Source organism: Rutidosis leptorrhynchoides, chromosome 3 (genome assembly GCF_046630445.1).
Source record: "Rutidosis leptorrhynchoides isolate AG116_Rl617_1_P2 chromosome 3, CSIRO_AGI_Rlap_v1, whole genome shotgun sequence".
In the NCBI taxonomy this organism is placed as follows: Eukaryota; Viridiplantae; Streptophyta; class Magnoliopsida; order Asterales; family Asteraceae; genus Rutidosis; species Rutidosis leptorrhynchoides.
The window spans coordinates 462,547,905-462,565,377 of record NC_092335.1 but is presented as its reverse complement, the minus strand read 5'-3'; the positions used below and the strand labels follow the sequence as shown (position 1 = coordinate 462,565,377).

At 34.0% G+C, this 17,473-nt stretch overlaps 1 protein-coding gene and 1 pseudogene across 1 annotated transcript; one reads left to right on the top strand and one right to left on the bottom strand.

Annotated features, from left to right (window-relative positions):
- The first annotated feature begins 4,939 nt into the window (after window positions 1-4,939).
- Window positions 4,940-9,150, top strand: LOC139898054 (ATP phosphoribosyltransferase 2, chloroplastic-like). Its single transcript, XM_071880759.1, has 11 exons — window positions 4,940-5,306; window positions 5,420-5,479; window positions 6,014-6,127; window positions 6,223-6,288; window positions 6,383-6,490; window positions 6,590-6,673; window positions 7,214-7,315; window positions 7,405-7,518; window positions 8,193-8,273; window positions 8,356-8,475; window positions 8,811-9,150. Exons 1-11 carry the CDS (start codon window positions 5,082-5,084, stop codon window positions 8,904-8,906), a joined length of 1,170 nt encoding a protein of 389 aa, XP_071736860.1. The 5' UTR covers window positions 4,940-5,081; the 3' UTR covers window positions 8,907-9,150.
- Window positions 9,151-9,161: 11 nt separating this feature from the next.
- On the bottom strand, window positions 9,162-9,804 carry LOC139901609 (uncharacterized; annotated as a pseudogene).
- Window positions 9,805-17,473: the final 7,669 nt, after the last annotated feature.

The following is a 17,473-nucleotide window of genomic DNA, read 5'->3' as shown; positions in this document are numbered from 1 at the left end:
GGTCGAGATTAATTCCGATCAATACGAATACGACGGAGTCTTTATATGTTATCTAACATTTATGATTACTTATGCAATTAATCATTATTTATTTCATGCATACTAATGTTTATTCTTAAATTTATAATTTTAAAAGTTAAAATAAAAAAATAGTTTGTATTTTTATTAAAAGTAAATCTTAAAAGTTAAAATAAGAAAAAGTAGTTTGTACTTTTATTAAAAGTAAATCTTAAAAGTTAAAATAAGAAAAAGTAGTTTGTATTTTTATTAAAAGTAAATCTTAAAAGTTAAAATAAGAAAAAGTAGTTTGTATTTTTATTAAAAGTATATCTTAAAAGTTAAAGTAAGAAAAAAAAGGGGATGGTAAAATGGAATAGTTTTTTTTGTCAAAAATGAAGTATTGAAAATGAAGTGGTCTCCTTCTATAACTAAAAAAAATATATACTTTTATCAAATGAATTTTTTTGTGGCCGACAATTTCAAACACGAGTCCGTGTTTAGTTTATCAAGAATATCTCTTGCTTCGGTGAAAGGTCACGATCACGATATCAGGTGTTGTGAAAGAATTAAAAAATTGGTCAAGTGGCCTTTTAAAAACTAGAAAAAAAATTTAAACAAAATTTTTTTTTATATATTTATAATTTACGGGTAACGTAAAAAAAAGGAAGTTTTTTTTTAAAAAAAAAAAACAAAGAAAGTGTTTAAATGAGTTTTACAGAAAGGGGGAAAGCAAAGTAAAAAAAAAAAACTTTTTTCCAAACAAAGGTAAATGAAAGTAGGACTTAATACAAGAAAAAAGTAAACATCTCCTAGACGTGATAAAATCTATCAATAATAAGTATTAGACTTGATGAGCTAAATGTGACAAAAATGTTTCAACATGTCTTATGTTAATTTTCTAAAATAAGTTATTATTATTCCGAGTTTAACACATATACATATGTTAATTAAAAATAACCTTTTTGTTCTTATGTAGTGTTGAGTTGCAATTTTGGTTGTATGCCATAATTCCATCCAGTAGAGTGACAATATAAAACTTTTGATGATAATCAATAAAAAACTTTTTTCCAAACTTGTCAAATGTTTTGTTGTGACCGTTGAAAAAAAGGAGGTTGAATAATAAAACTTAAAAAACAAATTATTTTTTTAAGAGTGTGCATCAAAATGGCCCGTTTAATAATGGGGAGTAAAAATATAGTCAAATTGTTTCAACGAACAAGGGTTCAATTGGATGTCTCTTAAAAAAAATCCGCGGGTACGGGTGATGGATCCAATGGATCCGCATCCACGACCCGCGGGTGCTATCCCTAATTGTGACAAGTACAAATCAACTAAAAGTCTAAAAAATAAATGCTCTTATAGGGACCAAATGTTCACAATAATTGCCTAAGCTAGATATGAAACAAATAGTTCATAAATAAATAAAAAAGGTCGTTGTGCGTTTTCGGGATGATAGCCGAAATACACTTACAAAAGTAGGTCAGCCGTCAATTCTTTATGGCCATATCAACGTAGATCAATAAAATCATTTATGGTTTTGATAAAAGATTAATTAAAAATTAATTGTTTTTTGGTCTTGGATTCTCGGTAACAAAAGCAAAGGTTGTTTTTGGCTGCCACAACAAACAAGACAGAGGTTGTTGACTTTTGTTGTTAAACATGGCACAAGTGAACAATAACAATAGATTATTGTTTTTGAAAAGAATAATGATGCGTTAATTTTATTGTATAAAATAAAATTAAAGAAAATGGTTTTCATTGATGACTATGAACAAACGCAAACAAAGTGTTTGTGGTATTTGGTGATTAAAAAAAAAAGTGCATCTAAAGCTTCTACTGAAAATAATAAGCATCTAAAGCTTCTACTGAAAATTAATGTGCAAGGTACAACGTATAACTATATGGTCAAATTCATTTGAGCCTTCGGAGTCACAAGTATATGATGTATATATATATTACTCAATTAACAAAATAGTAAATCTAAATTAATTCGCATTATACCATGTGGAAGTCGTAAATATTTTCACTTAATACTTGATTTTGGCCAAGAGCCAAATATTTTCTACCTTAAAACATTGGTTGTGCAGTGTATGTTCCAATTGTATCACCACAACACAATAAAATGGTTCTTCAAAGAAAGATGATAATATATTTTGGATATAAAACATCTTCAATCATAAGATATATTGAACCCATGATGGGTGATGTTTTTACAGCACGTTTTGCTGATTGTCATTTTAATAAAACATTGTTCCCTAGATTAGGGGGAGAAATAAAAATAAAAAATAAAATGATGCTTCATGATGTGAACATCAATTAAGGTATATTGAACTCGCACAAAAGAATGTGAAACGAAAGTTCAAAAATAATGCATATGCAAGAACTTGCAAATTAATTACTTTATGCATTTACAGATATAAAAAAGTGACTAAATCATATATACCAGCGATAAATGCTCCAGCTCGAACTGAAATTCCAAAAGCTGGCAATAATGTCACTGTCGAGTCTTTGCCACGCATCAAACGTGGAAGATCAATTGGTTCCGAAGATAAAAATCCTCGAAAAAGAAAATCAGCTGATAATGAGGTAAGAGAAAGTGTTCAAGAAGAACCACAAATCAATATTCCTTCTGCAGAGGATATTGATAAATGTAAATACTAAAATTGCGATAAATTATGCAATATTATGGAACCGAAATGAAACTAAAATCTCTATGAGATATTTTCATATAATGTTACAATGATATCATGAATAAAGATGATGATCTGGAACTAAAATCTGTCATTGAATATACAAAATGGACATGATTGAGCTCAATGGAAAGGAGCAATAAGAGCTGAATTAGAATCGCTCGATAAAAGAAAAGTTTTCGGATCAATCGTTATCACTTTTAAAGATGTGAAACGTATGGGATGCAAATGAATTTTTATCCGAAAAGAAATGTGCAAATGAAGTTACAAGGCAAAACTAGACTTGTAACTCAATATTTCCCACAAAGACCAGAAATGAATTAGGAGGAAAAATTATCCTCCTGTAATGGATACAATTACTTATTAGATACTTAATCAACCTGGTAGTTATTTAAATGCATCTCATGAATGTTGTTACTACTTATCTGTATGGATCACTTAATAGTGATATATATGAATATACCTAAAGGGTTAAGGTATCATAAGCATCTAATGTAAAACCCAAGGGAATATATTCCATTAAATCACAAAGATTTCTAAGTGGGTTTATACAAACGGGACGTATGTGGTATAACCGATTAAATGACTACTTGATAAAAAAAAAGGGTATAAATATAAACTTATTTTGCACGTATGTTTTATAAAAACAATGTTCGGATATGAGATCGTAGTTGTTTATGTCAATGTTCTTAACATCATATGAACAAATAAAGAGATCTATGAAATCATTCAACTTCTAAAGAATTATTTTGAAATAAAAGATCTTGAAAAAACCAAGTATTACCTTGGATTGCAAATTGAGCATATGCCTAATGGTTTACTTGTACATCAAACAACTTATACCGAAAAGATTTTAAAACATTTTTTTTAAAGACAAACTCATTGTTGTTAGATCACTCAATATTGACACTGATCTATTTCATTCCTGCGAAGATCATGAAAATTTTAACAGATCGGAAGTTCTATATTTTAGTGCAATTGAGGTTCTTATGTATCTTATAGATTATACAAGATCTGACATTTCTTTTGCAGTTAATTTGTTGACAAGGTTCAGCTCAGCCCCTACCAAAAGACATTGGAATGAGATCAAACAAATAGTTTGATACCTTCGGGGAACTACTGATTTATAATTATTTTATTCTAACAACTCGAAACAAGATTTGTTTGGTTATACAGATGCAGATTATTTATCCGATCTACATAAAGCTAAATCTCAAACTGGATATGTATTCCTAAATGGAGGCACCGCAATATCATGACGTTCTCAAAACAAACACTTGTTGCAACATCATCAAATCATGCCGAAGTGATTGCATTACATGAAGCTACTCGGGAATGATTTTAGTTAAGATCAATGATACAAATCATTATTGATTCTTGTGGACTAGAACGCTATAAAAGCGTAACAACTATCTATGAAGATAATACAGCTTACATAATACAAATGAAAGAAGAGTATCAAAAATGACAGAACAAAACATAAATGCTGACGAGGCGCTAAAGCTATAAACGGTCTTAACGGTCATAAGTTTGATGGAAAAGAATGGTATATTGGTAAGGCTCAGAAAAAGACTGAAAGGGAATAGGAACTGAAACAACGGTTTGAACAAACCATGAAGGAGACTGTAGACAAATCACGAGGGCCAAACTTGTACATAAAAGATTTAGATGATACAGTTTCAGATGAAAACCTCAGATTTTTCTCATATACTCAAGATATCGTAAAAGACAACCAGATTAAAATGAGATACGTTCAATCAACAACTCTGCTGATCTTTATACCAAAGCACTGCTAACTGCTATTTTCAGAACACACGTTCATAATATTGGCATGAGGCATGTTCAGAAGATGTAACAACTCAGGCGTTGCCTACTTGAGGGGGAGTCAACTTTATGCTGCACTCTTTTTCCCTTAGCTAAAGTTTTATCCCAATGAGTTTTCTTTAGCAAGGTTTTTAACGAGGCAGTACTAGTTATTCTCTAATAAAATTGTCATTCAAGGGAGAGTGTTATAAAATATCTAGATTGGATGTTAATTTTATTATTATTATATTTCTTGCATAGTAATATTTTATACTATAAATAGACATGTATGGTAACCATTTAAGGTGCACCATTTCTCTTGAAATATCAATATCAATATTTCTTCTCTCCTTCTTCTCTCTTTTTCTCTCTTTGTTCTTATAACCATTAAAGGTAGTTATAAGCCTACTGAATTATAATAAAAACAAACCTTTGTAGTTTTTTTTGAGTGATAATAAGACAAAATAAACCAATCCGAGGCGCAGCAAGTGACCACCACATCTGTCACTCACACTCAATACTAACCCTCACCACCGGCGTGAAATTCATCAGAAATATCGCCGGAAAGTAAAATACAAGGCGAATAATATGTCTCTAATTCAAACATCATCATCGCTATCCGGTTTCACACACTTTCTTCCAACTTCACAATCTAAAATTTCCGTGAAATTTACCGTCTCATGTTGCTCCGTTACGTCGCCGGTGACCGTCGTTAACGGAAACGTAGAAACGAAACCGATAGATAGGAGTGAGATTAGGTTAGGTTTACCAAGTAAAGGTCGTATGGCTGCAGATACACTTGATCTTCTCAAAGTATACATTTATATAGTCTTTCATTTCACTATTTGTTATCTGATTATTATATTGTATATATTATCAATTATCAATATCAATTATCAATATTAATTATTAATTATCTGTTGCAGGATTGTCAATTATCTGTTAGGCAGCTTAATCCTCGACAATACGTTGCAGATATCCCTCAAGTTTGCTTCTATGTTTATTTATTTATTTATTTATTTTTTATTCATTTTATTAATTAATTTTACTTTAATAAAAATGTCCAACATATTACTAACTTTTCATTTATTAAAAACTAAATTAATGCTAGTAAAGCACTAAAGCATTTAGAGGAGGATAGCTAATTAAGTAGGAAACTGGACTCTATATATATTGTTTTCTGGAATTAAATTAGCTAATTGCTATATCTTGTAATGGATCATACTCGGTAATATAAAAGTGACAAGTAAAGGATTAATGTTGTTGAACGAATAGTGCTCTGTAACACATTTTTACAGATGATCAGTTGATTTAGCACTTGAACATTATGTGATTATAATTCTTTTGAAAATATGGTATGACCTAATGATGCAAGTAGTTATTTGACTTAGTAAAATCTTAGAAGAAAGTTGGTTTTCACAGCATCTACATAAGCACTTTGTGTTTGAGAATTTAATAAAGTTATCGTCTAAGCATACCTTTGACTTTGAACTTGATTTATTTACAATATCTTTTTGTAGCTCTCGAATGTAGAAGTCTGGTTCCAGCGCCCGAAGGATATTGTACGGAAGCTAGTTTCAGGAGATTTAGACCTTGGTATTGTTGGTCTTGACACACTTAGTGAATATGGTCAGGTAAGAGTCAAAATACAACATACGAAGGATATATCAGGTTTGTTATTTGGAAATTGTAGCATGTATATTTATGTTTCCATGTTATTTTTTTGTAGGGAGATGAAGATCTAATTCTTGTTCATGATGCTCTTGATTATGGAGATTGTCGATTATCTCTTGCTGTAAGTTACACTTCCTTTTATCTAATGAACAGACAAAGAAACTTGATAATTTGTAATATATTTATGTGACTTTTGTTTTTTTTATTCTTAATAGATTCCTAAGTATGGGATATTTGAAAAGATTAATTCGGTGAAGGAACTAGCACAAATGCCTCAATGGACAGCTGAAAAGCCTCTAAGAGTTGCCACTGGCTTCACATATGTAATATATTACGTCTTTCATACTATCATATAATATCTTATTCTTATCTGAAATCGTAATGAAGTCATTAATTTAAATAGTTTTATTTCTTTTCTACAGCTGGGTCCTAAGTTTCTAAAAGAGAATGGGCTTCAGCACGTTGACTTTTCAACTGCTGACGGGGCGCTGGAGGCAGCTCCTGCGGTGAGACGTTGTTCATTCTAAGTTCATCTAGCATGATATAAACGATTTTCCATTAAATTTGGGGCATTATGACGTATCATCTAGTATAAAACATGGCTCTGTGTACCAATAAATACTTTTATATTCTTGATTTGGTTACCTTAACCTATGAGTGAATGGCTCCAAATGGTTAATTCTTGTAGCTTGACTACGTTTACAACTGTGGTCTATTCCAATTGGTAATCAGACAAGATTCACGACAGGCAATCTTTAAATGCTGTTTGTCTAATTAACATTATCACAAGTAATGATAGAGTAGGTATAGCCTTGTACAATTATCAAATAATTGCATAAATATTTTATGACCCGTGGACACCAATTCCTACATCCGGCTTCATTAATCATTTATTTGCGATATACATGTTTATGCTCTATAGGTTTTAGCAAAAACAAGTATGATGACACCAATGGACTTTGATTCTTTTATTTTATTTTATTTATTTCTTTTAGAATAGGATGGGTTTAATTCTAATCTTTACATATTTTCGTTTACGTTTTTAGATGGGGATAGCTGATGCTATTGTAGATCTCGTTAGTAGTGGAACCACATTGAAAGAAAACAACCTTAAAGAAATAGAAGGAGGAGTCATTTTAGAAAGTCGGGTGAAGTTTTTTAGCCCAACTTTGCAGATCTTGTGCCTTTTTGTTCCTTCCAAATTGCTTCTTATTTTCTGATTAAAATGTTCATTTAGGCTGTCCTTGTTGCTAGTAAGAAGTCTTTACTTCAGCGCAAAGGCTTATTGGATATCACACATGAAATTCTCGAGAGATTCGAGGCACATTTAAGGGCACTTGGTCAGTTCACGGTAAGATGAGACACATTTTTTATGTCTTAACTGAATTCTAGAATACATGTAGGCAGTTCATCTAACTTTCAAATTTGTAGATTTGGTTATGAGAAAATCAAGGAAATTTTTATGAAAATAAAGGTATTACTCCTTACAACAAACACATGCCTAAGGTGCACTGTTAATACTTACAACTTTGTAAAAATGTTGTATTTTAAACAGTTAGATCCTAAAAAAATACATGTAAGGGCACTTGGTCAGTTCACGGTAAGATGAGACACATTTTTTATGTCTTAACTGAATTCTAGAATACATGTAGGCAGTTCATCTAACTTTCAAATTTGTAGATTTGGTTATGAGAAAATCAAGGAAATTTTTATGAAAATAAAGGTATTACTCCTTACAACAAACACATGCCTAAGGTGCACTGTTAATACTTACAACTTTGTAAAAATGTTGTATTTTAAACAGTTAGATCCTAAAAAAATACAATTTTCATAATCATATTTAATACATTAATTATTTGTGAATATAATTCAAAATGGACAAAACATGTTTGACCCATAAAAAGTTTATATTACTTAAAATTTGCTAAAAAGTCAAATATACGAGATATACTCTCTCTTTAAAATAAGGCATATGTTATAATCTATCATTACATTCCACTTCCTTATATGTTTGATTTTCTGTAGGTAGTTGCAAACATGAGGGCTAGCAGTGCAGAGGAAGTAGCTGAGAGAATTTTGAGCCAACCATCATTATCTGGACTGCAGGTGCAAATTATATCTTTCAATATTTGTTAAATTAGTACATTAGCAAAACTATACTTAACTAAACTTGCTTGTCTGCGTGCAGGGACCTACTGTCAGTCCAGTTTTCCGCAAAATTGACGGTGAAGTCAAAGCTGATTATTATGCCATTGTGATTTGTGTACCCAAGAAGTTACTCTACAAATCCGTTCAGCAGCTGAGGGCGGTAAGATACTCAAGTTTCATCTTGTTGGCTACATGTTCAATAATAAGGATATAGGCGGTCTTTTGTAAAAGATTGGAAACCTTGGGTAGGGGTCGCAACATGGGCTGTTTGTTCAGTTAGGTAACGGGTTTTAATGGTTCAGATTGAAAGAAGACATTTTTTGGTACCGCTTAAAACAGTTGTATTAAAGTTTGCTTTCAACTGATTTAATGTTTCAGAAAGTTGTTTAGAGAATCCAAACGGCACTGTAATGTGATATCATGAACACGTTTACTTGATTATTGTAATAATATAAATTTATTTATATATCATTTTGTGTGAATACGATAATGTAGATTGGAGGCAGTGGCGTTCTGGTGTCTCCTTTGACCTACATTTTTGATGAAGAAACTCCAAGATGGCGTCAACTTCTTTCAAATCTGGGGCTTTAAGGTAATATGCATTGTACCATTACTGTTAGCTCATTTTGTAAAAGCAGTTGGTAGATTTGAATTCTGGTGAGTTATTTGTCTCCAAAGAACGCTAGTCTAGATCGATAACCTCGTTTTGCATCTCCTAAAAAGTTATCATTGTATTTTTAGCATGTATAATGCAGCTTCGTAATAAAGATTTTTGATTTATAAGTTTGTTATCACTTTATTAAACGTGTAATTCAGCGTACTCATTTCATGAACAATTCAGTTAAATTAGTATAAAGTGATTTGATTTATGATTCCATATTTATTTATATGCATGAATGCACAAAACTTGTTCTTCAAGTTTTTAGTTTAATTCTTCCTTGTAAACAAGTTTGTCACCAATGGAATCACAGGCCTTTCTTTCATCACTTTCTTATTCTCCATCAAGTACAAACTTTTTCTATTTATGTCTGTCTTCTTCACCCCCAATATTTAGCACTTGACGCAAAGTCAACTTTGACCTAATCGCCACCGCTTTCCCTGCCACCTCAGCCTCTGCTTTTGCGATCTTTGACATGTTCTTATGAAGCTCGGCGTTTAACAAAGCCAAAGCCACCTCAGTTACAGACTCTCTTTCCTTAAGTATGTTTAACTCTCGTTTAGTTTCTTCCAACTCCATCTTGAGTTTTTTGAGAGTGTTCATGAGCATTGGAGAAGTAATTTCTTCATTTCTATCAGAATCTGGTTTATTTTCTCCTATATGTGTTTCTTGTTTTGGTGACGGCGAGTCGATTTCAGTGGCTAAAAAGCGTTCTCCGAAGATGGCTATGGCTTCTTTTACTGATCGGAAAGGGCGGGAGGTGTCTACGGTCGAGTGGTCATCTAACGGTTGTTGTGGGGTTTTTGGTGAGGTTATTTGGGTTTGATCCATGGTGGTGGCCTGGTGGGAAATGGGATTTGAAAGAAAAAGAGAGTTAAATGTGGTTTTTGATGGGTGAGGTGGGGTCGGGTATCTTGGCTTGTACTTTAAATCACGATGTTGGTGAGATGGTGCAGTTTAAGGGTTAAGAGTGAAGTGAATTTTGGAGTTTTAGAAATTTGGACTTCTCATCTCAACAACTTGGTAAAATCATATGCAATGGGTTAATGGGCCGGGTCGGGTCAAGTCATGAAAAGTGATCTATATCCTATGCTAATACACTATTTTGTAATGATATAAATAAATATAAATAAATAAATAAATACAAACAAATAAGCCAGAAGTTTTATATGTGACATATAAGATCATTTGTATTTTTTTTTCTTTTTTTTTTGGCCGTAAAAAACGAATGCTCATATAGAAACGAGGTCGTTTTTTAAAGAAAAATTGCCCTCTACAAAGGATACAAAAAGACGGAGAAAACGAGGAAACTCGCACCTAGAAAGCAACTATCTAAACAAAACTATCTATAAGCGGGCATCCATAACAACCCGAAAAACATAATAGACCAATTAACCAATCAAAACCGAATACAACACGAAAAGGAATCAAACCAAACTAACAAACAAAACGAACCCAATCACTCAACGTCGAGGTCCCGCCCTTTTTAGTTTACCGTTTGCCGTCTCTTTCAAAGTATTTTTTCCGGACCGATTCCCAATCTTATACGATAACACATCAGCGGATCCGTCACCCGGTGCGCTCTCGTTGGCCAAACGTGTCATCATTTCATCGAAAGCCACAAAAGCTTTCGCGGACATAAGATCATTTGTATAGATGTCAGTGGATTGGGTGGTTTGAAGTAGGCAATCTGTCATGATCTTCTTCTGGAAGAACTAAAATAAGAGGGTCACCCAAGCTTATAAGCCATTAACTAGAAGATAACAATACTCCATCCTTATGAATCAGAGTCTTCGCGGATGGTTGCTCTGAAATCAATCGTCATGAAACCTTGGGATTTTAAGCAATTGGAAAAGAAGGAATAGGAAATTAGGAAGTGAGCCGGAGTAGCTATAAAAACTATTTTGAAGGAGGAGGGGATACCCAGCTTATAAGCCATCAACTAGTTTCATACTTAAGGTATGTTTGGCAAAACTAGCTGGTAGCTGTTAGTTTTTTTTTTTATGTTAGATTTTTATGTATATTTTGGTGTTTGGTAGAGTAACTTAATATGTTAAATAAAGAGTAAAATGACAAAAAACTAGAAGTTAAAAGTTAAACGCTAGTTCTAGTAACTTTTGGTTTTTTCCCCTCTATCTAAAAGCTTTAAGTTCATTAAACCAAACACATCATTTTATTAAATATGAATTTTTTCATAAAAGTTAAAAGCTTCGCGCCAAACATACCGTAATCAATATGAGATCATAACACAATCATTTTGCTACAATAGAAGACTACATTTATTTGTATAGATGTGTAGTCGAATAATAGGTTTATTTATTTTTGACAACAAACAAAACTGAATTACACATATGGGGGTATGAGAAAATAAGAAGTATGCACTTTTTTTCAACCCTGGAATAATATGAGAGATGTTTCTTCTTCACTAGAAAAGTTAATTTTCTGCAAATGAGTAATTGTTTATTTATTTAATTTTGTTTATCCATATCCATTTTAAATTCATTAAATTTAAGTTGATCTATATCTATATCCAATAATTTACAGATTTAGCTACTTAATAGATATCAGTTAAATTTTTAATAAAATGTTGAAATATTTTTCTAATATATAATAAAGACAAAATTATTACAATAAACAATAAATATGACACATAATAAAAGTTTAAGCTTTAAGAATGTGCAATTTTATCGTCAATAGAACATAATAGTTACTGTACTAGTTAACATAAATTTTGACGAATACTAATTCTATAATTTAGCTATGAACAAGTCGGTTATGGTCAGAACGAATTATAAATTAGACCAATATGTCACGGATCGCCAATTCCAATTTTCAAGTTATATATGATGGTTTCGACTAATATGTCATGGTCCGATCGTCAATTTCAATTTTCAAATTATACCCGATGGTCTTTCTTTATCAAATAAGAGCTTTTTTAGATACATGATATATACGAGGCGTTGATCCATTTTTTCCTGTTAACACCAAGCTTCGAGACGACTTGACTGCTGCTTAGAGGCAAAAATGATTTACATGCAGGGTTTAAAACTCATGGAAATTTGATTCTACCATTTTCACGGCGTCTCTCTTTTTTATTTTTTTTATTTTTATTTTTATTTTTAAATTTTTTTCTACTTATTGGCCGGAGGTCCACTCGTAAACAATCTCCTTATCCGTTGAAGAGAGAGAGTGAGGACTTTCTCTACTGCTTGGAGTGTTTTCACTCTGAGTAAAGAAATGACTTCTATTAATTCAAAGATAGGAGAAAGATTGTGATACTTTCACTCGGACGCTTGCTGTTAATTATGTAATAGAAAAAATGGATCCCCGCCTCTTATATATCATGTATCTAGAAAAGGTATTACTGAAATGAAAGACCATCAGATATAATTTGAAAACAGGTAATGATGTCTACATCTTACATCGCCCATACATCACTTATGTAATATTGAGTTTTATTGTTATTGGTGTTGCAACAAAAAAGGTGGTAATACTTTCACCATCCAAATTTATAAATCCACCATCATATCACTTTTTTCAAACCCCTCAGTAAATTTTAACAAGAAAATATGCGTAACACAATATTAAGATAGAAAATTTAGGTAGATTTATTAAAAACGATGTCTGCAATATCAATTATATTATACCTATATACTAAAAGCCACCAAGGTTTTTTAAGTTTCAATTGTTCTGAATATAGGACTTCGTGATTTAGAAAAAGCGGCTAACATGCAACATAAAGAAGCATGTTATGCTTACGGGTTAGTAATGTTCACTTCTCACCAAAGTGAGAACAAGAACATCGGGCTACAACTATTAAACAAAACGTTCCCACAAGTGACGGAGTCGGTAATTGGGGTAAGAAGTGAGGTTTTTAGGTTATTACGAGACTGTTGGTCATTACGTAACCCTCGTCCCTTTGACGACGTTACAACACGCTGTCTTATCAACGGTCATAACGGTTATGTTCCACAAGACCAAGGATGGGAAGTAGTCCTAGTAAAACCAGAATGCATGACTTGTTTCTGGACGTATGAATTACGTGTCTTTATTGCCTTTGCTGAACGACTTGTGTACTAGCTAGAATTATCTTCACAACTATCTTGTATCAAAGTTATTGTGTGCTATATTTCATGCTTTATGTAAAATAAGCGGTATTGTAAGTTTGTAAAATATTGTATAAAAGTTTGAACGCGAAATATTATTACAATCAGTTTTTCATATAGAATTGTAGTAGTTGAATTGTATATTAGCTACTAAGTATGAACTTAACGGGTAGGTACTACCCGAATTTAAACTTATAAAACGCTAATATGAAGAAAAAGCTTTTATAAATGAGTTCATATTATGCTACGAAATACTATTAACTACTCTTAATATTCTGTATGATTAACTTGTTCCATTTGACTATTTTGAAGGAAATGGCACCGACTACTCGACACACCGTGAATATGAATGAAGAGGAATTCCGTACTTTTCTAGCTTCAAACATAGCCGCAGTACAGGCTGCGCTACATACCAACAATAACCTTGGATCTGGCAGTACAGAAAATCGTGTAGGATGCACCTACAAAGAATTCACTGCCTGCAAACCTTTGGAATTTGATGGAACCAAAGGACCGATCGGATTGAAACGGTGGACCGAGAAGGTCGAATCGGTGTTTGCCATAAGTAAGTGTACTGAAGAGGACAAAGTGAAGTACGCTACGCATACCTTCACAGGTTCTGCGTTAACATGGTGGAATACCTATCTAGAGCAAGTGGGACAAGATGATGCGTACGCACTACCGTGGTCAGCATTCAAGCACTTGATGAACGAGAAGTACCATCCCAGAACCGAGGTCAATAAGCTCAAGACAGAACTTAGAGGGTTACGAACCCAAGGATTTGATATTACCACGTACGAAAGACGATTCACAGAATTGTGCCTATTGTGTCCGGGAGCATTCGAAGATGAGGAAGAGAAGATCGACGCGTTTGTGAAAGGATTACCGGAAAGAATCCAAGAAGATATAAGTTCACACGAGCCCGCCTCCATACAACAGGCATGTAGAATGGCTCACAAACTAGTGAACCAGATTGAAGAAAGAATTAAAGAATAGACTGCTGAAGAGGCCAATGTGAAGCAAGTCAAAAGAAAGTGGGAGGAAAACGGTGATAAGAATCACCAATACAACAACAACAGCAATTACAACAATAATCGCAACAATTATCCCAACAATCGCAACATCAATCGCAACTACAACAAACGGCCCAACAACAACAACAACAACAACAACAACAACAACAACAACAACAGCAACTACAACAATCATCCCAACAACAATAATAACCGCAACAACAACAACAATCAGAAGCAGCTATGCCAAAGGTGTGAAAAGTATCACTCGGGGTTCTGCACCAAATTTTGCAACAAGTGTAAAAGAAATGGTCATAGCGCGGCGAAGTGTGAGGTCTACGGACCAGGAGTTAATAGAACGAAAGGAACAAATGGTGTCGGAACGAGTAATGGCGGAGCAAGTAGTGTCGGAGCAAGTTATGCCAATGTAGTTTGTTATAAATGTGAAAAACCGGGCAACATTATTAGAAATTGCCCGAACCAGGAGAACACGAATGGACAAGGCCGCGGAAGAGTTTTCAATATTAATGCGGCAGAGGCACAGGAAGACCCGGAGCTTGTTACGGGTACGTTTCTTATTGACAATAAATCTGCTTACGTTTTATTTGATTCGGGTGCGGATAGAAGCTATATGAGTAGAGATTTTTGTGCTAAATTAAGTTGTCTATTGACGCCTTTGGATAGTAAATTTTTACTCGAATTAGCAAATGGTAAATTAATTTCAGCAGATAATATATGTCGGAATCGAGAAATTAAACTGGTTAGCGAAACATTTAAGATTGATTTGATACCAGTAGAGTTAGGGAGTTTTGATGTGATAATCGGTATGGACTGGTTGAAAGAAGTGAAAGCAGAGATCGTTTGTTACAAAAATGCAATTCGCATTATACGAGAAAAAGGAAAACCCTTAATGGTGTACGGAGAAAAGGGCAACACGAAGCTACATATTATTAGTAATTTGAAGGCACAAAAACTAATAAGAAAAGGTTGCTATGCTGTTCTAGCACACGTCGAGAAAGTACAAATTAAAGAAAAGAGCATCAATGATGTTCCCATTGCAAAAGAATTTCCCGATGTATTTCTGAAAGAATTACCGGGATTACCCCCACAGCGATCCGTTGAATTTCAAATAGATCTTGTACCAGGAGCTGCACCAATAGCTCGTGCTCCTTACAAACTCGCACCCAGCGAGATGAAAGAACTGCAAAGCCAATTACAAGAACTTTTAGAGCGTGGTTTCATTCGACCAAGTACATCACCGTGGGGAGCTCCTGTTTTGTTTGTCAAGAAGAAAGATGGTACATTCAGGTTGTGTATCGACTACCGAGAGTTGAACAAACTTACCATCAAGAACCGCTACCCACTACCGAGAATCGACGATTTATTTGATCAACTACAAGGCTCGTCTATTTATTCAAAGATTGACTTACGTTCCGGGTATCATCAAATGCGGGTGAAAGAAGATGATATTCCAAAGACTGCTTTCAGAACACGTTACGGTCATTACGAGTTTATGGTCATGCCGTTTGGTTTAACTAATGCACCAGCTGTGTTCATGGACCTTATAAACCGAGTGTGTGGACCATACCTTGACAAGTTTGTCATTGTTTTCATTGATGACATACTTATTTACTCAAAGAATGACCAAGAACACGGTGAACATTTGAGAAAGGTGTTAGAATTATTGAGGAAGGAAGAATTGTATGCTAAGTTTTCAAAGTGTGCATTTTGGTTGGAAGAAGTTCAATTCCTCGGTCACATAGTGAACAAAGAAGGTATTAAGGTGGATCCGGCAAAGATAGAAACTGTTGAAAAGTGGGAAACCCCGAAAACTCCGAAACACATACGCCAGTTTTTAGGACTAGCTGGTTACTACAGAAGGTTCATCCAAGACTTTTCCAGAATAGCAAAACCCTTGACTGCATTAACGCATAAAGGGAAGAAATTTGAATGGAATGATGAACAAGAGAAAGCGTTTCAGTTATTGAAGAAAAAGCTAACTACGGCACCTATATTGTCATTGCCTGAAGGGAATGATGATTTTGTGATTTATTGTGACGCATCAAAGCAAGGTCTCGGTTGTGTATTAATGCAACGAACGAAGGTGATTGCTTATGCGTCTAGACAATTGAAGATTCACGAACAAAATTATACGACGCATGATTTGGAATTAGGCGCGGTTGTTTTTGCATTAAAGACTTGGAGGCACTACTTATATGGGGTCAAAAGTATTATATATACCGACCACAAAAGTCTTCAACACATATTTAATCAGAAATAACTGAATATGAGGCAGCGTAGGTGGATTGAATTATTGAATGATTACGACTTTGAGATTCGTTACCACCCGGGGAAGGCAAATGTGGTAGCCGATGCCTTGAGCAGGAAGGACAGAGAACCCATTCGAGTAAAATCTATGAATATAATGATTCATAATAACCTTACTACTCAAATAAAGGAGGCGCAACAAGGAGTTTTAAAAGAGGGAAATTTAAAGGATGAAATACCCAAAGGATCGGAGAAACATCTTAATATTCGGGAAGACGGAACCCGGTATAGGGCTGAAAGGATTTGGGTACCAAAATTTGGAGATATGAGAGAAATGGTACTTAGAGAAGCTCATAAAACTAGATACTCAATACATCCTGGAACGGGGAAGATGTACAAGGATCTCAAGAAATATTTTTGGTGGCCGGGTATGAAAGCCGATGTTGCTAAATACGTAGGAGAATGTTTGACGTGTTCTAAGGTCAAAGCTGAGCATCAGAAACCATCAGGTCTACTTCAACAACCGGAAATCCCGGAATGGAAATGGGAAAACATTACCATGGATTTCATCACTAAATTGCCAAGGACTGCAAGTGGTTTTGATACTATTTGGGTAATAGTTGATCGTCTCACCAAATCAGCACATTTCCTGCCAATAAGAGAAGATGACAAGATGGAGAAGTTAGCACGACTGTATTTGAAGGAAGTCGTCTCCAGACATGGAATACCAATCTCTATTATCTCTGATAGGGATGGCAGATTTATTTCAAGATTCTGGCAGACATTACAGCAAGCATTAGGAACTCGTCTAGACATGAGTACTGCCTATCATCCACAAACTGATGGGCAGAGCGAAAGGACGATACAAACGCTTGAAGACATGCTACGAGCATGTGTTATTGATTTCGAAAACAGTTGGGATCGATATCTACCATTAGCAGAATTTTCCTACAACAACAGCTACCATTCAAGCATTGAGATGGCGCCGTTTGAAGCACTTTATGGTAGAAAGTGCAGGTCTACGATTTGTTGGAGTGAAGTGGGGGATAGACAGATTACGGGTCCGGAGATTATACAAGAAACTACCGAGAAGATCATCCAAATTCAACAACG

Excerpts from the sequence above, each read along its gene's own strand:
- LOC139898054 (XM_071880759.1), top strand. The coding sequence starts at position 5,082 with ATGTCTCTAATTCAAACATCATCATCGCTATCCGGTTTCACACACTTT. Across the intron at positions 6,128-6,222 it reads CACTTAGTGAATATGGTCAG|GGAGATGAAGATCTAATTCT; the intron begins GTAAGAGTCAAA and ends ATTTTTTTGTAG. Across the intron at positions 8,274-8,355 it reads CATCATTATCTGGACTGCAG|GGACCTACTGTCAGTCCAGT; the intron begins GTGCAAATTATA and ends GTCTGCGTGCAG.